This window comes from Microcaecilia unicolor, chromosome 4 (genome assembly GCF_901765095.1).
Source record: "Microcaecilia unicolor chromosome 4, aMicUni1.1, whole genome shotgun sequence".
In the NCBI taxonomy this organism is placed as follows: Eukaryota; Metazoa; Chordata; class Amphibia; order Gymnophiona; family Siphonopidae; genus Microcaecilia; species Microcaecilia unicolor.
In genome coordinates this window covers 261,361,487-261,386,676 of record NC_044034.1, presented here as the reverse complement: position 1 = coordinate 261,386,676, position 25,190 = coordinate 261,361,487, and the positions used below count along the sequence as shown (strand labels likewise).

The 25,190-nt window shown below is 45.0% G+C and overlaps 1 protein-coding gene across 1 annotated transcript in view; it reads right to left on the bottom strand.

Moving 5' to 3' along the window:
* GCC2 (GRIP and coiled-coil domain containing 2) overlaps window positions 1-25,190 on the bottom strand; it is a 135,704-nt gene that overhangs the window by 51,681 nt on the left and 58,833 nt on the right. Inside the window, exons 11-13 of the mRNA XM_030201462.1 lie at window positions 8,799-8,963; window positions 7,763-7,867; window positions 5,221-5,383 (exon numbers count right to left, since the gene is read on the bottom strand). Coding sequence (XP_030057322.1) covers window positions 5,221-5,383; window positions 7,763-7,867; window positions 8,799-8,963 — 433 coding nt within the window. The remainder of the gene's footprint in view (window positions 1-5,220; window positions 5,384-7,762; window positions 7,868-8,798; window positions 8,964-25,190) is intronic.

The window sequence follows — 25,190 nt, the reverse complement described above, 5'->3', positions numbered from 1 at the left end:
GTGTTAGGAATGCTCAGATCCCGCCCTTAACACGCCTCTGACATGCCCCCTTATGATTTGAACACAGTTCTGATGGACTTCATAGAAAATATCTAAAAACTGGTTTTGACCAATTTGGATGTTTTTGTGAGAAAAATGTCCAAATGCAGATTTATGCCACTTTTTGGACACTTTTCTCGTTTGAAAATGAGCTCCATAAGTAACCTATCCTGCTTATAATCGAAAGTGAAAAACGCCTATATTGTGACCCAAATCGGGAGATAGACGTTTATCTCCCCAAAACAAATAAAGCGGTATAATCAAAAGCCGAATTTGGACGTTTTCAACTGCACTCCGTCGCGGATGCGGACAACGTTGATGGGGGCGTGTCGAAGGCGTGGTGAAGGCGGAACTGGGGCGTGGTTATCTGCCGATCAGAGATGGGCGCCTTTTGCCGATAATGGAAAAAAATATGCGTTTTTAGCGAGAATTTAGGGCACTTTTCCTGGACCCTGTTTTTCCACGAATAAGGCCCCAAAAAGTGCCCTAAATGACCAGATGACCACTGGAGGGAATCGGGGATGACCTCCCCTGACTCCCCCAGTGGTCACGAACCCCCTCCCACCACAAAATATGCCGTTTCACAACTTTTTATTTTCACCCTCAAATGTCATACCCACCTCCCTGGCAGCAGTATGCAGGTCACTGGAGCAGTGGACTTCAGGCAGGTGGACCCAGGCTCATCCCCCCCCCCACCTGTTACACTTGTGCTGGTAAATGGGAGCCCTCCAAACCGCCCCCCAAACCCACTGTACCCACGTGTAGGTGCCCCCCTTCACCCCTTAGGGCTATAGTAATGGTGTAGACTTGTGGGCAGTGGGTTTTGAGGGGGATTTTGGGGGCTCAACACCCAAGGGAAGGGTGCTATGCACCTGGGAGCTGTTTTACCTTTTTTTTTTTTTTTTTTAAAAGTGCCCCCTAGGGTGCCCGGTTGGTGTCCTGGCATGTGAGGTGGACCGGTGCAGTACGAATCCTGGCCCCTCCCACGAATAAATGTCTTGGAGTTATTCGTTTTTGAGCTGGGCGTTTTCGGTTTCCATTATCGCTGAAAAACAAAAACGCCCAGCTCAAAAAAAGATAAACGTCCATGTTTTTTCGAAAATACGATTCGGTCCGCTCCTTCACGGACCCGTTCTCGGAGATAAACGCCCATGGAGATAGGCGTTTCTGTTCGATTATGCCCCTCTATGTAACTTTGTAAGTCTATGTGTTTTGAAAATTAGCCTTAATACCTAAAAATTACTACCATTTTACCAGTTTGTGAGAAAAGCTGATCACGGAATCTTAGAAACAGAGAACAACATAGCAGAAAAGGACCACAAGGCTCATCAAATCTGCCCCGTTTCATTTCCTGGTGCAACGTCAGCAACTTCATTTGATCTTTGTCTTTCCTTCAAGTTTTCAGAACTTATTCCATGCTTCTTGAACTGTTACCATTTTTGACTCTACCATCACCATTGGGAGGCCATGCACATCTTGTCTCTTCAACCAGTTGCTCACAGTACTTCCCACTTTTTTGTTGAAGTCGAGCAGACTCCAGAGTTATTCCTTCAATTTTGGAAACAGATGGAAATTACATGGTACTAAATCCTGGGCTGTATGGCGGATGGGGCAATTGCCTTTGTTAGATTTTGTGCTGTGTGTGGCCTGGTGTTGTCATGTTGCAAAAAATTTCTTTGTGCTTCTGAACTCTTCTCAATCATTCTTTCAAAGTTTTTAGGGTTGGAATGTAATGTTCTGAGCTGATGGCTGTACCGGGTTCAAGGAAATCTATGTGAACACCATCCATGTCCAAAAAGACTAACTATAATTTTTCCTGCAGAATGCTGCGTTCTGAATCTTTTCTTCATAGGTGACCCACTGTGGTGATAACTCTATGGATTGGCGCTTTGTTTCTGGCTCATAATGAGCCCATGTTTCTTCACAAGATTGTGAAGGCAGATGAAATTTCTCACCTTCGTTCTCATATCGGGACAACACCAACAAGTGCTCACTGCATGCTTCCCTTTGCCAAGCAATAGCAAAACAGCCTCTTCACATAGACACTTCTTGCCAACTGAGGTGAACAAAGAGATTTCAAAGAACAAATGAACATATGTGATGCCATTCTGTCATTGGAGGTGGAAACATTACTTTTCATTTAACCCTCACATATATTTTTATAACTCATCTATATCTAGTTCCTATTGTAAACCACCTAGAACCACTTTTGAAATATTATATATCAATAAAATAAGAACATAATATTACTTTCCTGATGTACTGTTAAAACTGTTTGGTGTCCCAAAGAAAAAATGATACAAAGAAAAATAAATACAGTTTCAAATTCAGAAGGCAATTTTCAAAGTCGCATTAATTTTTAAAGGGAAAGCATGAGCGGACTCATTTTGAAAACTGCCTGGATATACAGTATCTGTGAATATTTGGACCTAGTCTTTCTGCAGGTTCTTTCAGTGGAAAAAATGAGGATTTGAAATGCAAATCTATGTGACTTTTTCTTCCTCAACCTTTCTAAATCTCTGATCTGAGAATGCCTCCTCTTAACACAATTAAAAGCACATAGAAACACAGACACAGAGAAAAATGAAAACAGATAAAGACCATGTCGCCTATCTAGTCTGCCCATCCATACAATCACCTATCCGTGTCTCTCCCTTAGAGATCCTATGTACTTGTCCCAAGTGTTCTTGAATTTAGATACAGTTTTCGACTCCACCACCTCCACCCAGAGGCTGTTCCACAAATTAACCTCCCATGAAGAAATATTTCCTCAGGTTACTTCTGAGTCTATTCCCTTTCACCTTCATCCTATGCCCCCTCATTCCAGAGCCTTCTTTCAACAGAAAGACTTGACTCCTGTGTATTTATACCACGGAGGTATTTTAAGGCCTCTATTATATTTCCCCTCACCCGTCTTTCTTCCAAAGTATACATATTGAGATCTTTAAGTCTGTTTCCTTTCTGATAAAAACTACTAACCATTTTAGTAGCTGTCCTCTGGACCAACTCCATCCTGTTTACATCTGTTTGAAAGTGTAATGTCCAGAATTGTACACAGTACTCTAAATAAGAGTTCATCAGAGACTTATACAGTGGCATTAAAACCTCTTTTTCCTGCTGGCCATTTCACTCCCTATGCACTCAAGCATCCTTCTGGTTTTCACCATCGCCTTTTCTGTATTTTGGCCACCATAAAATTATCACATACGATCGCTCCTAAGTCCCGCTCCTCTTTCATTATAGAAGAACTTCACCCTCTAAACTGTACTGCTCCCTCGGGTTTATGTAGCTCAAATGCAAGAGCCTGCATTTTTTTAGCATTAAATCTTAGCTGCCAAATTCTTGACCATTCTTCAAGCTTCACTAGGTCCTTCTTCATATCTACACTATGCAGATGATACCAAAATCTGCAAAAGAGGCAAACCTTACAAGATAGCCCTTTTGCAGTATCACTTATAAAAATGTTAAAAAGAATCCGACCAAGAACTGATCCTTGCAGCACACCACTTGTAACGTCCATTTCCTCAGAGTGAGCTCTGTTTACCATTATCTTTTGTCGCCTTTCTCTCAACCAACTCAAAACACTTTTATTTTTGAAGACTTATGAAGGAGTACAAATTGTACTGATGTTTAAGCCAGCCAGTATTTTATTATTATTTTTGAGCAAGGAATTGTGTATGTTTGTTTAAAATGCATTTGGTAAATTTATTATGAATATGAAGTTGTGAACCGCTTATAACTTTTGTGATGTGCAGTACATAAGTTTTTAAATAAATAAATAAATCAGTTCCTAACCCAGTCACTTTAGGGCCCATATCAAGGGCACTCAGTTTATTTAGAAGTCCTCTATATGGAACTTATCAAAGGCTTTGCTAAAATCGATATATACCACATCTAGCACTCTCCCTCGATCCAACTCTCTAGTCACCCACTCAAAGAAATTAATCAGACTTGTCTGACAAAACCTGTCTCTAGTAAAGCCATGTTGCCTCGGGTCCTGCAATCCATTGGATTCCAGAAACCTCACTATTCTGTACTTTATAAGTGTTCTAATTTATTTATTTACCACAGAGGTCAGAATAACTGGTCTGTAGTTCCCAACCTCCCTCCTTCTGCTTTTGTGGCGAGGGAAAACATCCGCGCTTCTCCAGTCCTCTGTCCGGGACCAATCTCACTCTAGAGCGCATTGAAAAGGTCAGACAGTGGAGCCGCCGGAACTTCCCTAAGTTCCTTCAGTCCCGTCAGATGTATGCCATCCAGCCCCATTGCTTTGTCCAACTTTAGTTTAGCTAGCTCCTCACGAACACAGTCCTCTGAAAATTGTTCAAGGTCTACCATACTTTTATTCCTATTTGTGTTTGTCTTCTGTGGTCCTACTCCCTGCCCTTCATCTATGAACACAGAAAAGAAATACCTGTTATGCAATTCCACCATATCCTTATCAGCTACTATATATCCCTCCTTCACCCTTGAGTCTCACAATGCCACTTTCCCACTTTCTCCCATTACTTACCTATCAAAAAAATGTCTTATTTCTCCCATATTACCATTTTTTCTTACACTTGCGTTGTTGCTTTCCTGATTACTTTACCAGCTTGTCTTAGCTTTTCCAGATACTGTTGCCTGTCTTCCTCTTTCTGCAATCTCTTGTAGTTTATGAAGGCTAGCCTATTTTTTTTCAGCTACAGATAAGAAGACTTGCAAAATTTGCCCTCTATGTTGGGAGGGCTGTTCAGGTGATAAAACTACAATCTCCTGCGTATTAGATCTTAAATCACAAAAACTTATTTGGCTATGAACCATCACCACCAACCATCACCACAGAATAAGTGAAAATGGCAATATAAAAGGGAATATTGCCATTTTCACTTATTCTGTACCATTAATTGTGAAAGGCAATTGATAAAATGTGCTACAAAAGAAAATAAACAATAAAAAAAGGAATAAACCTGAATAAATGAAAAGGAAGTAAATTAGCTCAGTATAAAGTAAATACATTCTTGATGACATATTAAGCTTAATCTCAAAGAAGAAACTTTTATAAGGCAGGCTGCTAGTCTCTGACCTGCCTTTATGCTTTTATTGTAATGAGAACTTCACAAAAGCTGAATCCTTGAGGCTCTTTATCTGTTGACTTTGTGGAAGATCTTTTCCACAGTGTTTATACCTTAGTCTACTCACTTATTTCTTCCTGTAGAGTTTCCTGTTTCTGGTTTTGGATTTTGATCTCATGCTCCAGATCTTCTAGTCTGCTGTTCTTCTCCACAATTGTCTGGTTAAGTTCTTTCACCAAACGCTCATAGTCTGCTATTTCCATATCCATCAATGTGCTTTTCTGCGCATCCTAGGAAGTGAATAGCAATGGTGAGTGGAATTAGGAATTTTTTTTTTTTGGGGGGGGGGGGGGGGGTGTCGATATTAAGCTGACAGGGCTCAGCGTTTTGCTGTCGCCAATGTTATTCTTGGATATTCAAGGCCAGGCCCTGTCTGGGCACTGGCACTGAATATCTGGTTTTCCAGAGCCAGTTAAACACTTAACCGATTAAGTCCGATATTTAGCACTTAACCAGTTATGGGTTACTGCATTAAGATAGGACAACCTTTTATGTGGTTAACCTGGCTGGTTAAGTGCTGAAGACGGTACTTAACTGGTCGTGCCAACTCTGCCCCTGGAATACCCCCATAATAGCTGGTTTGCAGTTTGGTGATAATTGGTTATTTTCAGTGACACTAACCGTTAAGTGCAGCTGAAAATTAGCGGTTAGCGCCAAACTGGCGGTTTAACCGGCCAGGAGCCATTTCTGGCCAGTGAAATCACTTTCATAGGTTCCTTAATCCAACCAGAATCTTCATTCTCAACCTTATTTCCAAAGTTCTCAATTAGTAATTGTCACAAAATGCCTAGCCACCTGCCTGGACTACCCCTGCAGCCACTTAGAGGGCCTATCCCCAGCACAGCTCAGGTCCACCTGCACCTGCCGCTTGTGCTCTACACTAGCACCCTCCTCCCACTGACTGGGTCCCAACCACCTCTGGGCGAGTCTCCCAGTCTCAAGTAATTTCTAGGATACTGGGGGCCACACTCCCAGTGGTCTCACAGTTCCCAGAAAGCACTCACAGACCCATCACACAAACCACAAACCTTAGTCAGTCCAGACAAGCACAGGCAATAAACTAAAAATGTTTATTGTCATGAAAAATTAGAACAATGAACAGACTAGGTGCAATCAGCAAATCAATACAGGTAACTAAAATATGGACCAATTATAAAACTAACTAAACATTTGTTTACTATCTAAATAGTACCTGGGGAGATCAGGACATATAGCTGCTTACAGGTTATCAAATATAGCTGTTCACAGGGCCTCAGCAAAGAGATCCTTCTCTCTTTTCTCCATGGCTAAGACTTGGAGAAAAAAGCCACTACATCCTAGTTGAATTTTGAGCTCCTGGGCCAATCACAGCCCAGAAAAACAAGTTTTAAAAAATAGCTAGCCACATCACTGCAGATCACCTCTTATCTATGTTAACTCAAGAAGGAGCAGGCAGGCGGTTTTGACAGCATTTCAGAACAGATTGTGGTTTCAAGTAGTTCTGCGATACTACACTTTCGATCTAGCAACGACTCATAAATATATAATATCCTCTGAGTGAGCCCTGAGACAAACGGGTGTTTCCAGTCGAAACATGGCCCCATGTTGGGTCTGATGTATGAGTGGTGCCTAATAAAGCCTTGTACTTTACCCATTTGGTGGCAAATGTCTACTTGGTTCACCCTACTCCTTGATTTGATAGGTATATTTACAAAAATCATAAATACATCTGTGGACAACCTTTTATTCAGGTTTGTTCAAATATATAAATACAAATATGTATGCTGCTGCTAGCACACACCCATGTGTCCATGCTTTTGGGGTGATCTCCTATGTTAGAGCAGATTTTCTGCTAACAATTCATTTGCATAATATTTGGTTACAGGATTAGGTGAAATTTCTATGGGTTCATTAGGAAGCCATTGACAAAGTTTTAGTGTATAGAATGTTTGAATTTACGTTTGGGAAGCTTGCCAGGTGCCCTTGGCCTGGATTGGCCACTGTCGTGGAAAGGATGCTGGGCTCGATGGAACCTTGGTCTTTTCCCAGTGTGGCATTACTTAAAACTCTGTGCTTCCTACAAAAGGCTTGAGGCCATAATTATTTGCTATAATACTACTGTTACATTTTCTAGAAACTAGCGAGGCAGAGCAGTAGCCATGCAGTGCTTCACTTTGTTATGGACACTTTCCACTTTTACAATGGCATCTCACCCAGTTCAGCTGAGTACAGATCAACTTGTCTGTCTATGCCCCAAAATGCACTAGATGGCAACCATGACTCTCAGCATGGTGCTGAAGGTATCAATTCTCCCTAATCATATTCCAAGATCCAGTGGGCTAATGTTCACATAATACAAATTTTTCATTCTATCAACAATATATACAAAAGAAAAGAGCATGAAATGTGCAGTCAACCCGCACCCCAAAGTGTGTCTGTCAGTTTTGAACATGTATTGAGTACTAGCCTTCTAGGAAACAGGTATCATCACTACAAGAAAAGTGAAATAATGAAACCCAGTAGAAAGACTGTTCTGAAACTACAATACATCCAATCTACTTTACTTGGAACCCCCCCCCCCCCCCCCCCCACCACCACTCTGTCTCCTTACTGATTTAACATCTATTTACCTTTCTGACGAGCTCTAATTCCTGCAGAGTTTTCTGTAGCTGTTTCTTTTCTTTTTGAAGCTCCATCTGAATATCTTCCAGTTGTTTAAGAGTACCACTGTGGTCCTGAAAACAAAACACAAATGTGAGTACAGATGTGTATCCTATGAAAGGTGGGAGGAAAACAATTGTTCTGCACCATGATATAGTACTTGAATTTATGCTTATTAAATTTGATAGACCACCTTTCATAATACAGCAAGGTAAAGTACATGAAAAATTTAAAGAAAAATTAACTAAGCAGAGATAACCACAGATAAGTTAAGAAGCAGTAAAAATCAGATTTGCCTCAGAAATGCAGCCAGCCCAGCCATACTGCCAGCAGAACCCAGTAATATCAAATAATAGTTAACCTATATTATAAGGGAGCAATTTTTAGATGATATATAATGGGACAAAGTCCACAAGTACTTTTCACCTGTGGACACTGCAAATATTTTCAAACAGAAAACAGGTAAGTATCAAATGTGTACGCTAGTATTGTGTAAAACTGAAACATTGTTTGAAGCCTTATTCTTAGTCTCTGCTATTCTGAAAAATCTGCGGTCTATAAAATCATGAGTGAGGTGGAACCAGTGAACTTTTTTTTTCCCCAACCCTTTCAAAACAATACTAAAGACTAAGGGAGCACTCCTTGAAACCAATAGGTAGCAGATTTAAATCAAATCGGTGAAAGAACTTTTACACTTAATGGAAAATTAAGCTGTTACAGTTGTAGGCACAGGTTATAGTCAAGGCAGGTGGTAGCATGGCTGGGTTATAAATGGTTTAGCTAAGTTCCACAAACCATTATTAGCCACATAGACTTGGGACAGCCACCATTTATGTCAGTGTGCAACAAGGGATGGATCTATGCTTTGGGGATCTTGTTGGGTACTTGTGACCTGGACTGGCTACTACCAGAGATAGGATGCTGGGGTCGATGGACTTGTTGTCTGACAGATGACACATCTTATGTTTTAGCCTTGAAGAGCACTTTGTGACACTATGATTTTACCTTTATCTTTTGTTCCCGTAAAAGTTTTTCAGATTCCAGCTCTTTGTCCACTGCTGCTTTGGCTCTCAGCATGTCTAGAACTTGTACTTCCAGTGACCTCATGTTTGATTGAAGTGTATCAATACGTGCTACGAGATCTTCTTTATCTGAGCGTAGCTGGCTTTCCTAAGGTCAGAAAGAACGTCTCATGAATAACTCAGAGGAACCAAATAAATGTGTATAAACCATTTAAAAAGTAGCTTAGCTGATTAAAAATCTTAAAAATATTAACAACGTGCTGGATTCAGTAAATGGCACTCAAAATTTGGTGGTGAAAAAAGAAATCAGTGCGGAACGATATTCTCTAAAGGGCATTCTGAGATGGGTACCCTTTATAGCAGAGGTTCTCAACCCAGTCCTCGGGACACACCTAGTCAGGATTTCAGGATACCTACAATGAATATGCATGAGATAAATTTACTTGCCCTACCTCCCTTGTATGCAAATTTCTCATGCATATTCATTGTGGGTATCCTAATTGCTGTTACAGAAAGAACAATGTTGGATTTACATACTGAAATCAGTTATTCCAACAGGACATAACATCCATTTGAATTGGAAACCATTTCTCTGAATACAAATATCATATGTTGCACTGAACATGGAGTTGGTTTCTTTAATGCAAATACGAAGTACAATTATGTAACATCATCTATTCTCTGATAGGATGGATTGCCGACGGCATCCCTTTAAATATATGGAGGTGCCATTTTATAATTATTTCAGTGATCAGGACTGTGCTACAGAACTTGCTGGTGTTAAATTTCGGAATATAACCACCTCATTGATTGGGACTGTATTACTGATGCTAGATATTGTTTGACGAAATACTAAATTGCCATATAATTCGCTGTTGGTGCTTTATAATGTGATATCTGGTTATTTTTAGGACTAACTGGTAATGATGCAATCATCGCTCTTGAAAAAGCCCTTGTGAAGCAGCAGCATTCTGTTGAGCGAAGAAGTAAAATCAACATGCCAGTTAAGTGCTGAATTTTAGTTCTACTTTTAAAAGAAGAACAAAAAGTAGAAAAACCAGTATTGCTGAAAAGTAGTAGATATAATATGTGTGGACAATAAGTAGTATGACATATCAAAAAATATAAAAATAAAAAAAAAATAAAAATTTAACAAATAGGAGGTTTTTTTGAGACCAATGAAGAGGACACTCAATTGGAAAAGCAATATTATATATATTGCAAGCTAAATATAGCATTTATTGAGTATCTGAGGTCTTTTCCCTCCTTAAATTTGTCTTATAAATAACCTATTCAATTAATTCTTGCATATAAAGTGTTCATATTTTGTAAATTAGAAAGAAAAAAAGCCCTATGATTTATTGAATATCCTGAAAACCTGACTGGTTAGGTGTGTCCCGAGGACTGGGTTAAAAGCCCCTACTTTATAGAACAATGTGTAGCACCGGGATCTGCACTCAACTTTAGACACGAGGATTTACACCAACTGAAACCAGGTGTAAATCCTGGCATGCAAGCTGGGAGTAGATCTGCACTATCCTATAACACTGCACACATCTTAAGGGAACATTCCTGACCTGCCCATGTCCCCTCCCATCATTACGCCCCCTTTGCAGATCCACAAGGAAACACTTCCATGCTATTCTATAAATTGGAGTGCAATGTTTTTGCACAGACCTGCCATTTCTGAAGATTTTCTGTGCTGAAAATTTGGTGAGGAAGTAGCGCCCAATTGTTAGGCACCATATATACAATTCTCCCAAACATGTGCAAGTGCGAAAACTCTGCTGCAAATAATAAACTGAAATCCTGGGCAGGGCAACGACTGAAACAAAAACTTAAAGGCCTGATCAAAAGCTTCCATTTCAGGACAGATGTGTAGAAACTAACCAATATGAGAGGGAGGCTCTCTCCTTAGTAATGCAAATGGGGCCACTTAAACATACATTAATTACTCCGGTAGAACTAGCTTTATGACTTGCATTTATTTCTTGAAGAGAAGTCAGCTTTTACAGTTTAGACAACTCAGTCTATTTAATTCAACCCCACTTTTATGAAACAAACCAGCTTATTTTCGAAAGAGAAAGACGCCCATATTTGACCCAAATCAGGAGATGGGCGTCCGTTTCCCATGGGCGCCCAAATCAGTATAATCGAAACCCAATTTTGGGCGTCCTCAACTGCAGTCCGTCACAGAGACGAACAAAGTTCATGGGGGCGTGGCGAAGGCGGGACTGGGGCGTGGTTATCGACCGAGGAGAGATGGGCGTCTTTAGCTGATAATCGAAACAAGGGCGTTTTTGACGAGAATTTGGTCCGCTTTATTTGGACCCTTTTTTTTCAGGTCCAAGTCCAAAAAAAGTGCCCCAACTGACCAGATGACCACAGGAGGGAATCGAGGATGACCTCCCCTGACTTCCCCAGTGGTCACTAACCCACTCCCAGCAAAAAAACCCCACTTTACAAACATTTTTTCCCAGCCTGTATGCCAGCCTCAAATGCCGTACCCACCTCCATAACAGCAGAATGTGTTCTATCCTCTGACAGCCTTTCCCTGGTTCTGATGTGGGTCTTGGGCGAGTGTGACACCTTTTCTGTTAAGGGCACTGAAAAGTCACATCAGCAATGCATTGTGGTGGGTGTAGGGTATTGGGCTCCGTGATTCCACTAGCTTGTGTTAAATGCTCACGATGTTGGTAGTTGGTAGGCTCTACTCCCATGGTGCTTTTCCCTCTGCTTACTGGGTCAGAGTGTGCCCTGTTTTGTGTTTCCAGTAGTCCATGAGGTAGTGGCCATTTGTGTAAGACACTTTTAGATCCCTTTCATGTGTTAGCCACGTTACAGCACTTAGTTCTTACCTTGAATGTTGCTGAAAGAGGGCATTGTACACTATTCCGCCAGCTCGGACCTACTGCTAATCTTAGTACCAGCGAGACTCGTTGCCAGTGGGGCACAACCTCTGATCTGCAGTTAACTGTGAGTAAAGGTGCTTATTCAAATAAAGGACGTTTTCAGCGAGATTAGTCTTCAGGTGTCAACTGCTGTGCCAAGGTTATACAGCAACAACAAGTCCTGTCCCTGGAGCACTTTTAGTGAGTACTGCAGTACACTTCAGGCAGGCAGACCCAGGCCCATCCCCCCCACACCCGTAACACTTGTGGTTGTAAATGGGAGGCCTCTAAAACCCACTGTACCCACGTGTAGTTGCCCCCTTCACCCCTAAGAGCTATGGTAGTGTTGTACATTTGTCCCTCCCACGACCAAATGGCTTGGATTGGGACATTTCTGAGCTGGGCGTTTTTAGTTTCCATTATCGCAAAAAAAAAAAAAAAAATGCCCACCTCAGAAGGGACCAAATTCATGGCATTTGGTCCGTCCAAACCGTATTTTCGAAACGAAAGATGGACGCCCATCTTTTTCGATAATACGGTCTGTCCCGCCTCTTCACATACCCATGGAGATAGGCGTTTGCGTTCGATTATGCCCCTCAAAGTGAACAGGGACTCTGCTATGCCAAACGGGCATCAAACCAATGCAAGTGAAGAATGTACAGGAAGAGAGCCTTTTTCAAATGGAGCGCTCTGGAATGAGGGGGCATACGACAAAGTTAAGAGGGAATAGGCTTTGGAGGAACCTAAGAAAGTATTATTTCACAGAAAGGGTGGTGGAGGCGTGGAATGGCCTCCCGGTGGAGGTTGTGGAGTGGAGGACTGTTCCAGAATTTAAATAGGTATGGGATAAGCATGTGGGATCGCTTAGGAACAGGAAGAATTAGGGGTTACAGAGGATGGGCAGACTGGATGGGTCATATGGAGGAGTAGCCTGGTGGTTAGTGCAGCGGACTTTGATCCTGGGGAACTGGGTTCGATTCCCACTGCAGCTCCTTGTGACTGTGGGCAAGTCACTTAACCCTCCATTGCCTCAGGTACAAAATAAGTACCTGTATATATGTAAACCGCTTTGAATGTAGTTGCAAAATACCACAGAAAGGCAGTATATCAAGTCCCATTTCCCTTTATCTGCCATCATGTTTCTAAGAATGAACAGTACAAAAGGACTGAAGAGCAAATTCAAGAAAAGCTGTTTATCAAACCAATGGTAAAAGGGCGCAATAAAGGGATGTGTATCCAGTAGTCCAGAAATGTACCACATAACATAGTAAATAGTGCTACTTTTCCTGAAGATAATCATAACAATTAAAATTTCACTTGAACAGCAATTTAATGGAATTTATCTCCAGTTCAAAACAGGGGCGTAGCTACGATGGGCCTGGGTGGGCCCACCCCCAGGCCCACCCAATTTAGGCACCGAAGTGCACAGTCTTTCTTCCGCAGCTCAGCCACCTCCCATCTGCTTTTAGGCAGCCGGCAGCTCTCCCAGGCGGTCCTCTTCCTCCTACCTGCCTAAAATATTCTTATTTTTAGTGCGGTTCGGGTCAGGTCCTGAATGCGGAAGTCTCGGTATGCCATTAAGGGCTGCATGTTAGTGCCGCTACTCCCTCGGCCTCCATGGACGTAGACTTGGGGGGGGGGGGCGAGGGGGGCACTGCCCCCCCAAACGACGACGACGACCCGCAGTGGGGAACTGGCGGGCGGGGCGCCACTCCAGTAGTAAAAGCAGCAAGCAGCCAGGTTCGACTCCGTCCTTCATTTCCCTGCCCTCTCAGCGTCCCGCCCGCCCGAAAGGAAATGACACCAGAGGAAGACGGGATGCAGAGAGGGCAGGGAAGTGAAGGACTGAGTCGAGCCTGCCTGCTTGCTGCTTCTACTACCGCCGGCCGCCCGTTCGCCGCTGCAACTTTGGTACCAGGGGCTGATGTGTCGGCGCTGCAGCGATTACAACAGTCTGCCTCGGAGCCTCGGCCTTCCCTGCCACACGTGCCGCCTATGCGGAACAGGAAGTTGTACCAGAGAGGGCCGGTCGTGTAGCAGGGAAGTCCGAGGCTCCGAGGCAGACTGCTGTTATTGCTGGCTGCAGTGCCGCTACCGGCAGCGATCAACGCAAGTGCAAGGGATAATCGGACTGTGAAGAGGAAGGAAAAGGTAGAGACGCTGGAACCGGGATGGGGGGGAGGGGTGAGAAAAGGAGAAAGATGGAGGCACTGTTCTGCTGGACCTTTGGGAGGAGAAAGGTGATGGAACCATGTGGGTAAGGGTGAATGGAGGGCAGGAGGAGGATCTACAGGATGGAGGGAGAGAGGTGCAGGTCCTGCTGTGCTGTATATTGGGGGGGGGGGTGATGGACAGAGAGGAAGAGGTGCTGGATCTGGGGGGGGGGGGGGGGGGAGAAGGGATTGTTAGATGTGGATTAGCTAGTAGGAGGGAAGAAGGGAGACTGGACCGTGAATGGATGGTAGGAGGAAGGGAAGAGAAAAGAGGAGTGAAAATGAGAGAGGGTACTGTATAGAAGGGAGGAAATAGAAAGAGAGAGTGCTGGAAGAGGGGAGAGTTAGCAAAAAACAAAACAGGAATAACAGGATGAAGAATGGGATGATTGGGGTGAGGGACATGAAAAGCTGTAGGTAGATGTGGTTGAATAAAGGAGACTGAATACTACAAATGAAGTCTGAGCAGACAGAGAGAGAAAAATAAATGAAGGAAAGCTGAAGGGAAAAGATCAAAGTTAGAGATGGATATAGGAGAAGAAGTGAAGAAGACAGGAAGGGAGAGAAAAAAAACAGGAGATGGACTGGAGATCTTGTAAAGAATGAAATAGTCAAACTACCCCCATGCTCGCCTCGCTAACTTCCATTTTGTAAGCTGCTCTGCCTTGTTGCTCCTCGCAGTGCTGCATGGGAAAGGCTGCCGGCTGTGTCGCAGCTCCTCCACTGTGCCAGATCACAGGTGCCCTCGCTGTATGAAGTTACAATCAACCGTACTCAGGGATTTTTTCACATTATTTTTATTATCATGAAATTTATATTTAGTTCATGCCTTTTCATTGGTATGTCATGGAAGTTATATTTAGTAAAAATAAACACATAAAACCCCACTAAAGACTGATACTAATGTTAATAACCTAGGCAGGATTGACCAAATCAATGAAGGAAAAAGCCTCAGAAATGTAATGGAGATTCACTCGTGCTTCCCAAATTCAGTCATAGGCCACAACCCCTCCAAGACAGGTATATATTATTACCATATGCACTACATCAAAACCGTGTGTATAAAGTATCAAAAATATATCAGATGAAAAACCTTTAATAAAAATATGGAAGTGAAACTGGGATTACCTTAATCAGTGGGAATTGGTTTAGGGATTCAAGTGTTTGTATTGTTAAATAACTTCTGGTTTTAAAAGAGAAAAAAAATTAAATCAGGTGTATTATTTCCACTAATATTGGACAATAAGTATGTTTCCAACGAAATTAATTGACTATATACCATCTTGGGTTTGAAGAAGCCAACCAGATGATCAATGTGGAATAATGATTTAGATAAATAATAACTGGGAATAATCAGGTTAATACCACGTTTTCTTTGTTTACTGTTGTTTAATTGATCTTCTTGTCTTGTTTCATTCTCCCTATTTATTTTGTGGTCTAAGAAAGAGAAAGATTGTATATAACCCATTTACCTACAGTGGGGGAAATAAGTATTTGATCCCTTGCTGATTTTGTAAGTTTGCCCACTGACAAAGACATGAGCAGCCCATAATTGAAGGGTAGGTTATTGGTAACAGTGAGAGATAGCACATCACAAATTAAATCCGGAAAATCACATTGTGGAAAGTATATGAATTTATTTGCATTCTGCAGAGGGAAATAAGTATTTAATCCCTCTGGCAAACAAGACCTAATACTTGGTGGCAAAACCCTTGTTGGCAAGCACAGCGGTCAGACGTCTTCTGTAGTTGATGATGAGGTTTGCACACATGTCAGGAGGAATTTTGGTCCACTCCTCTTTGCAGATCATCTCTAAATCATTAAGAGTTCTGGGCTGTTGCTTGGCAACTCGCATCTTCAGCTCCCTCCATAAGTTTTCAATGGGATTAAGGTCTGGTGACTGGCTAGGCCACTCCATGACCCTAATGTGCTTCTTCCTGAGCCACTCCTTTGTTGCCTTGGCTGTATGTTTTGGGTCATTGTCGTGCTGGAAGACCCAGCCACGACCCATTTTTAAGGCCCTGGCGGAGGGAAAGAGGTTGTCACTCAGAATTGTACGGTACATGGCCCCATCCATTCTCCCATTGATGCGGTGAAGTAGTCCTGTGCCCTTAGCAGAGAAACACCCCCAAAACATAATATTTCCACCTCCATGCTTGACAGTGGGGACGGTGTTCTTTGGGTCATAGGCAGCATTTCTCTTCCTCCAAACACGGCGAGTTGAGTTCATGCCAAAGAGCTCAATTTTTGTCTCATCTGACCACAGCACCTTCTCCCAATCACTCTCGGCATCATCCAGGTGTTCACTGGCAAACTTCAGACGGGCCGTCACATGTGCCTTCCGGAGCAGGGGGACCTTGCGGGCACTGCAGGATTGCAATCCGTTATGTCGTAATGTGTTACCAATGGTTTTTGTGGTGACAGTGGTCCCAGCTGCCTTGAGATCATTGACACGTTCCCCCCTTGTAGTTGTAGGCTGATTTCTAACCTTCCTCATGATCAAGGATACCCCACGAGGTGAGATTTTGCGTGGAGCCCCAGATCTTTGTCGATTGACAGTCATTTTGTACTTCTTCCATTTTCTTACTATGGCACCAACAGTTGTCTCCTTCTCGCCCAGCGTCTTACTGATGGTTTTGTAGCCCATTCCAGCCTTGTGCAGGTGTATGATCTTGTCCCTGACATCCTTAGACAGCTCCTTGCTCTTGGCCATTTTGTAGAGGTTAGAGTCTGACTGATTCACTGAGTCTGTGGACAGGTGTCTTTCATACAGGTGACCATTGCCGACAGCTGTCTGTCATGCAGGTAACGAGTTGATTTGGAGCATCTACCTGGTCTGTAGGGGCCAGATCTCTTACTGGTTAGTGGGGGATCAAATACTTATTTCCCTCTGCAGAATGCAAATAAATTCATATACTTTCCACAATGTGATTTTCCGGATTTAATTTGTGATGTGCTATCTCTCACTGTTACCAATAACCTACCCTTCAATTATGGGCTGCTCATGTCTTTGTCAGTGGGCAAACTTACAAAATCAGCAAGGGATCAAATACTTATTTCCCCCACTGTAGTTGAGATTGTTTTTTCTAATATTGTATTATTGTATAGTCTTCTCTGTATTACTGTTTGCAAGTGACCCTTGCAAAATGAAAAATTATAAATAAATGATTTTAAAAAATATGGAAATAAAATATATCAGAATGTCTGAAATAGAACCTATCTGCACATAATAGCAGCAGGTGTGCAGAGGGGACCTCGGTAACTCGATATGGCTGAATAAGATTTATAAGAAGTCCTGCTTGAAGCTGATGCAGGGAGATTGCTTTGTATGCACAGCCACTGGCTCTGCCAGTCTCAGAAACAGGAAGTGACATCAAGCTCTGATGTCACTCCCCATGTCTGGGACTAGCTGAGCCAGCGGCAGCACATACAAGGCAATCTTGCCACAGTGGTCTGCCTTCTTTTTGCTGCTGTCCCATGGCCATGCAAACCAGAAGCCGCAATCCGACCATGTGAGTAAACAAGAAGGGGTGGGGAGAAAGGAAGGCAGATGCAGCCGTGTTTGGATGGTGGTGAATGTGGGGAGAGGGGTAGAGATAGGGCCATGCTGGATGACAGTGGCTGCGGACTGGGGGAAAGAAGGGGAGATACTGGATGAGGGGAGGGGAGAGAGAGAGAAGACGTAATAAGATCTAGAATTTGGTAAATATAAATATTATCGGATCTTCTATAAATATCCCAAATCACATCAGCTATATACTGCAATCATAAAAACATAAGAACAGATATACTGGATTAGACCAGTGGTCCATCTAGCCCAGTATCCTGTTTCCAACAGAATCCTGGCCAATCCAGGTCACAAATACCCGGCAGAAACCCAAATAGCAGCAACATTCTATGCTACCAATCCCAGGGTAAGCAGTGGCTTCCCCATGTCTCTCTCAATAGCAGACTATAGACTGTTCCTCCAAACTTGTCCAAACCTTTTTTTTTTTTTTTTTATTTTATTTATTTATTAATTTAAATCATTATTTCACAACAAATTATGATCATGTAATAGGCATTTACATCAGGAAAAGAAAAAAAAAAGGAAAAGTAAAATTTATAGCCATTTCGTCCACTAAAAATAAAGAAACATTGGTTCCAAGAATAAAGAAATACATATCAAAAGCAATTAAGTAAGTCCCACCAGTTGCTACCTAGGGGTTACTGATCCCAGCCTGCTATATTATGGTGGGCATATAACATTCATATCTACTCTAGCATCAAGAAATTCTTTTAACTGTTTAGGGTCAACAAATTGAAATTGTTTACCCTCAAGCATTAAATTACAAATACAAGGAAATCGTAAAGTGAAATTTATTCCCATGGCCAACACTCTCGGACGCATTTCCAAAAAGGCCCTGCGTCTAACTTGAGTGGGTCTTGAGAGGTCAGGAAAAACACGGATCTTTGATCCCATAAACAGATTTTCTAAGTGTCTTAGGGAAAGTCTTAATATTGCATTACGATCTGGCTCCAAAGCAAAAGTAACAAGCAAAGTAGACCTCTGTGTAACAATCTCCAGTGAGCTCTCTAGGAATGAAGTTAAATTCATTCCATCCCCTTTCCCTGGGAGATGTCCATCACCCCCTTGTGGGTTCCAGATATAATAGGCCCGTGTTATGGGGGGCAATGAATCCTTGTCCATTCCTAGAATGTCCACGATATATTTCTTAGCCATTTCAATCGGTGAAATTAAAGGCGACTTAGGGAAGTTGAGAAACCTAAGATTAAGTCTCCGAATCTGATTCTCCAGGTATTCTGTCCGTTTATGAAGAAAAATGTTATCCTTAATCAAAGCTGACTCCAAAGTTCCCCTCTCTTGTAATTTAATATGTAAATTTTCCAGTTTCAAGGCCTGTTGTGCTGATGCCTGTGCTTGGAGTAGCGCAGCTTGAGAAATAGTTTTAATATGTTCAGTATTTTCTTTTATTGAAGGTTGCATAGAGACCTGAATATTATGCACCATGTCCCATAGTGACTCAAGTGTCACAATTGCAGGTTTAATCACGCCTAAATTTCCAGGAAAGGGTTGAGTCTGAATACCAACTTGCGAAAGTTTAGAAACAATTTCCAAAGGAAGTACCTGAGAGGCTGATTGAAGAAGTGTTTCTTTCAGTTGGATTTCATTTTCTATCGTCGCAGACCTTCCCTCGAGCAGGCTTGGCTGAGCGTTTACGTTCTCCTTCCCTGCTTGGGCTGCCGGCGATTCCCTTCCGGGTTGAGGCGGGGCAATGCGTTCTACAGGGCTCAGAGAAGCCCCGTCGGCGCTTTCAATCGACGCCAATGCGTCGAGAGCAGCAGAGGGGGTCGAGGTTCCCCGAGGTCCCGGTAGTTGCTTCGGGAATTGAAGAGTCGATTGCCGTAGCGCCGAGGACGTTTCAGGCGCCGAGGAACGCTCCTTAACTTTCCCCCTCCGTTTCCCCATCAAAGAGGTTGCAGAAGCGGCGAAATCAGCAAAAGAACTACAGAATCACCTCAGCAGCTAACTCGGGTGCGACCAGTCAAAGCGCCATCTTGGGTCCAAACCTTTTTTAAACCCAGATATGATAACTGCTATTACCACATCCTCCAGAAATGAGTTCTAGAGCTTAACTATTCGTTGAGTGAAAAAATATTTCCATGTAAGTTTATTGAGTGTCCCCTAGTCTTTGTACTTTTTGAAAGAGTAAAAAATCAATTCACTTCTACTCGTTCTACACCACTCAAGATTTTGCAGACCTCAATCATCTCTTTCCAAGCTGAAGAGCCCTAAACTCTTTAGCCTTTCCTCATATGAGAGGAGTTCCATCCCCTTTCTCATTCTAGTCATTCTTCTTGGAACCTTTTCTAATCTGCTATATCTTCTTTGAGATACAGCGACTAGAATTGAATGCAATACTCAAAGTGAGGTCACACCATGGAGCAATACAGAGGCATTATTGTATTTCTGGTCTTATTTACCATCCTTTTCCTAATGATTCCTAGAATCTTGTTTGCTTTTTTGGCCGCTGCCGCACACTGGGCAAAAAAATTTCAGTTTATTTTCTACAATGACACCTAGATCTTTTCTTGAGTGCTGACTCCCAAAGTGGGCCCCAGAATCAGGTAACTATGATTCAGATTATGCTTCCCAAAGTGCTTGCTTTGCATTTGTCCACATTAAATTTCATCTGCCACTTGGATGCCCAGCCTTCCAATTTCCTAAAGGTCTTCCTGCAATTTTTTAGTCTGCGTGTGTTTTGACAACTTTGAATATTTTTGAGTCATCTGCAAATTTAATCACCTCACTCATCATTCCGATTTCTAGATCATTTATAAATATGTTAAATAGCACCGGTCTCAGTACAGATCTCTGCAGCCCTCCACTATTCACCCTCCTCCACTGAGAAAAGGTAAAATTATGTATCATACCTGATAATTTTCTTTCCATTAATCATAGCTGATCAATCCATAGACTGGTGGGTTGTGTCCATCTACCAGCAGGTGGAGATAGAGAGCAATCCTTTTGCCTCCCTATATGTGGTCATGTGCTGCCGGAAACTCCTCAGTATGTCGATATCAAAGCTCCATCCGCAGGACTCAGCACTTAGAGAATTACACCCACAAAGGGACACTCTGCCCAGCTCACCACCGCCGAAACGGGGGAGGGGAATTAACCCAGCTCATCCCCACACAAGTGGGGGAGGGGAATCCGTCCAGCTCATCCCCGAGGAGCGGGGGAGGGACACCACACCCGCCGATGCGGGGGGATCTGGCTTATCCTGCAACCGCAACCGCGGGAGGAGCTGACTGACCCTAACACCACCGAAGCGGGAGGGGTACAAAGCTGCCCTACAGCCGCACGAAGCGGGAGGGAGTGCCGGCAGAATTTAAATCTCAATCCAGCCCCGTAAAACGGAGGGGAGAGGAATGCAGCAGCTCACTGTAACACAAACTCGTCTCAACTCTTGTAGGATCCAAGTGAAAAAATAACTTGAACACGAAGTCTTCCTGAACAGGAACTGAAGACTAAACTTGAATCTGAAATGCAACCAGAATATAAACAGTACAGATATCTGGGAGGGACTATGGATTGATCAGCTATGATTAATGGAAAGAAAATTATCAGGTATGATACATAATTTTACCTTCCATATCATCAAGCTGATCAATCCATAGACTGGTGGGATGTACCGAAGCAGTACTCACCCAGGGCGGGACATAGAAATCCCTGACCGCAACACTGAAGCTCCAAACCGGGCCTCCGCCCGAGCAGCCACAGTCAAGCGGTAATGTTTGGAGAATGTATGGGCCGATGCCCAAGTTGCCGCCTTGCATATCTCTTCCAAGGAGACGGACCCGGCCTCTGCCATCGAGGCCGCCTGAGCTCTTGTGGAGTGAGCCTTCAGCTGGATAGGCGGCATCTTCCCCGCGGCCACATAAGCCGCTGCGATGGCTTCCTTGACCCATCTTGCCACTGTAGGCTTAGCAGCCTGCAGACCCTTACGAGGACCTGCAAACAGGACAAACAGATGATCCGATTTCCGGAAATCATTGGTCACTTCCAAGTATCTGATGATGACACGTCTCACATCCAGATATTTGAGAGCAGAGTACTCCTCTGGGTAGTCCTCCCTACGAAAGGAAGGGAGACAGAGCTGCTGATTCACATGGAAGCGAGAAACAATCTTGGGCAGGAAGGAAGGCACTGTGCGAATAGACACTCCTGCCTCAGTGAACTGCAGAAAAGGCTCTCGACATGAGAGTGCCTGGAGCTCGGAAACTCTTCTGGCTGAAGTGATAGCCACCAAAAAGACTGCTTTCAACGTCAGGTCTTTCAGAGATGCCCTCGACAAGGGTTCAAAAGGCGGCTTCTGCAATGCTCTTAGCACCAGGTTGAGATTCCACGCAGGCACCACTGAGTGCAGAGGAGGGCGCAGGTGATTAACTCCTTTGAGAAAGCGCACCACATCTGGCTGAGAAGCCAGGGAAACACCCTTCAGGCGGCCCCTGAAGCCAGTCAGAGCCGCTACCTGGACTTTAAGGGAACTGAGCGACAGGCCTTTCTCCAGACCTTCTTGCAGGAACGCCAACACTGAAGAAATTGGAGCAGTGAAGGGAGAAAGTGAGCCTGCTTCACACCACGCTGCAAAGATACGCCAAACCCTGGCGTAAGCAGTAGAAGTAGAGCGCTTCCTCGCTCTCAGCATAGTGGCGATGACCTTGTCTGAGAAGCCCTTCTTTCTCAGACGCTGCCGCTCAATAGCCAGGCCGTAAGACCAAAGGGGGAGGGATCCTCCATCACCACGGGACCCTGATGTAACAGGCCCTGCTCCACTGGCAGTCGCAGAGGATCGTCGACTGAAAGCCTGATCAAGTCCGCATACCAGGGACGTCTGGGCCAATCCGGACCCACCAGGATTATCCAGCCCGGATGCTTTGCCACCCGGTCTAGCACCCTGCCCAGCATGGGCCAGGGCGGGAACACATAGAGAAGCTCTTGTGTCGGCCACTGTTGGAGAAGAGCATCTACTCCCAGGGATCGAGGGTCCCGTCCTCTGCTGAAAAAGCGCGGCACTTGGCAATTGGCCGATGACGCCATCAGATCTAGGCTCGGCTGGCCCCAGCGCTTCGTGATGTCCAAGAACGCCTGAGCCGAGAGTTGCCACTCTCCGGGCTCCAAGGTATGGCGACTGAGAAAGTCCGCCTTGACATTCATGACTCCAGCAATGTGGGCCGCTGACAGCTGTTCCAGGTTCGCTTCCGCCCACTGGCATAGATTCATGGCCTCCTTGGCTAGAGGGGCGCTCTTGGTACCTCCCTGGCGGTTGACATAGGCCACAGCCGTGGCATTGTCCGACAGGACCCGTACTGGCTTCAAGGCCAGTACCGGGATGAACTCCAAAAGCGCCAACCGAATGGCTCTGAGTTCCAGGAGGTTGATAGACCACTTTGCCTCTGCAGGAGACCAGAGCCCCTGCGCTGTCCTTCCCAAGCAGTGGGCTCCCCAGCCCGACAAAGAGGCGTCCGTCGTGACGACAATCCACTCTGGGGTCACCAGAGGCATTCCCGCAGACAACTTGTCTGTCTGCATCCACCAGCTCAGCGCCTTGCGCACTGCTGGGTCCAAGGGAAGGCGCACAGCATAATCCTCCGACATCGGAGTCCAGCGCTGCAGCAGAGAGTGTTGTAGTGGTCTCATATGAGCCCTGGCCCAGGGCACTACTTCCATCGTGGCCGTCATAGAGCCCAACAGCTGCACATAGTCCCAAGCCCGAAGAGGAGAGGCTACTAGGAACTGGTCCACCTGAGCCTGAAGTTTGACAATCCGATTGTCCGGCAGGAACACTCTGCCCACTTGGGTGTCGAATCGAACTCCCAGATACTCCAGGGACTGAGTCGGGCGCAGCTGGCTCTTCTTCCAGTTGATGATCCATCCCAGGGAGCTCAAAAGAGCAACTACCCGGTCCACAGCTTTGCCGCACTCTGCATAAGAGGGGGCTCGGATCAACCAGTCGTCCAGATAAGGATGGACTTGTACTCCTTCCTTTCGCAGGAAGGCCGCTATGACCACCATTACTTTGGAAAAGGTCCGCGGAGCAGTAGCCAACCCGAAAGGGAGGGCTCTGAACTGGAAGTGTCGTCCCAGGACTGCAAAACGCAGAAAGCGTTGGTGAGGAGGCCAGATGGGAATATGCAGGTACGCTTCCTTGATGTCCAAGGAAGCCAAGAACTCTCCTGCCTTCACTGCCGCTATAACAGAGCGGAGAGTCTCCATGCGAAAGTGCCGCACTTTCAAGGCCCGATTGACCCCTTTGAGGTCGAGGATAGGCCGGACAGAACCTCCTTTCTTTGGTACCACAAAGTAAATGGAGTAACGTCCCTTGCCAATCTGATTTTTTGGCACCGGAACGACCGCCCCCAGGCGGATCAAGTTGTCCAAGGTCTGCTGCACTGCCACAGCTTTGACCGGAGACTTGCAGGGAGAGAGTACAAACCCGTCTCTTAAGGGTCGGCAGAACTCTAGCTTGTAGCCGTCTCTGATGACTTCCAGCACCCAAGCGTCTGAAGTTATTGTGGTCCACTCGCCCAGAAACGAGGACAGCCGTCCTCCAATCTGCACTGGGGCGTGGACCAGGACCCCGTCATTGGGTACGATACCCTGGGGGAGGACCGGAGGGAGCACCTCCGGGACGGCGGTCTCTGCGAAAGGAATGCTGCTTGGGGGAGAAATTCCTCTTGAAGGAAGAGGGGGCAGAGGAGCCCGACCTGCCCGGGCAGTACCGACGGGCTTCCTGAAACCGTCCTCTGGAGGTACCAGGGCGAGTACTAGCCCGAGCCCTGACCTCTGGTAACTTCTTGCCCTTAGACGTGCCGAGATCGGTCACGATTTTGTCCAGCTCGACCCCAAAGAGCAGCTTGCCTTTAAAAGGCAATCTAGCCAGGTGGGATTTAGAGGCGTGGTCAGCAGACCAATGTTTCAGCCAAAGCCACCGCCGCGCAGAGACTGTCTGAGCCATGCCTTTAGCTGAGGCTCTCAAGACATCATACAGCAAGTCTGCCAAATAGGCTAGGCCCGATTCCAGGGCCGGCCAATCAGCCCTCAAGGAATGATCCGAGGGGGAAGCCCGCTGCACCATAGTCAGGCACGCCCTGGCCACATAGGAACCGCAAACCGAGGCCTGCAAACTTAAAGCAGTCGCCTCAAAGGACGACCTTAAGGCCGCCTCCAATCTTCTGTCTTGGGCGTCCTTTAGGGCCGTGCCACCTTCCACCGGCAAAGCCGTTTTCTTAGTCACCGCAGTGATTAAAGAATCCACGGTAGGCCACAGATAGGCCTCACGTTCACTTTCAGGCAAAGGATAGAGGCGGGACATAGCCCTAGCCACTTTGAGGCTCGCTTCCGGGACATCCCATTGAGCCGAAATTAAGGTGTGCATGGCATCATGCACGTGGAAGGTTCTAGGCGGGCGTTTCGTCCCCAGCATAATGGCAGAGCCAACAGGGGCTGAGGGAGAGACGTCCTCCGGAGAGGAAATCTTCAAAATGCCCATGGCCTGCACTAACAGGTTGGGCAAATCCTCTGAGCTAAAAAGCCGCGCTGCAGAGGGGTCATCCGCTCCAACCGAGCGGGGATCCGTCTCCTCCAAGGAATCCGCAAAGGACCGTTGGGAGAACTCAGATACGCTGCCCTCATCTACATCGGAGGAGACAAGGTCCTCCAAGGCCTGGGAATCAACCCGAGGGCGTTTACCTCCGGGGACCTCA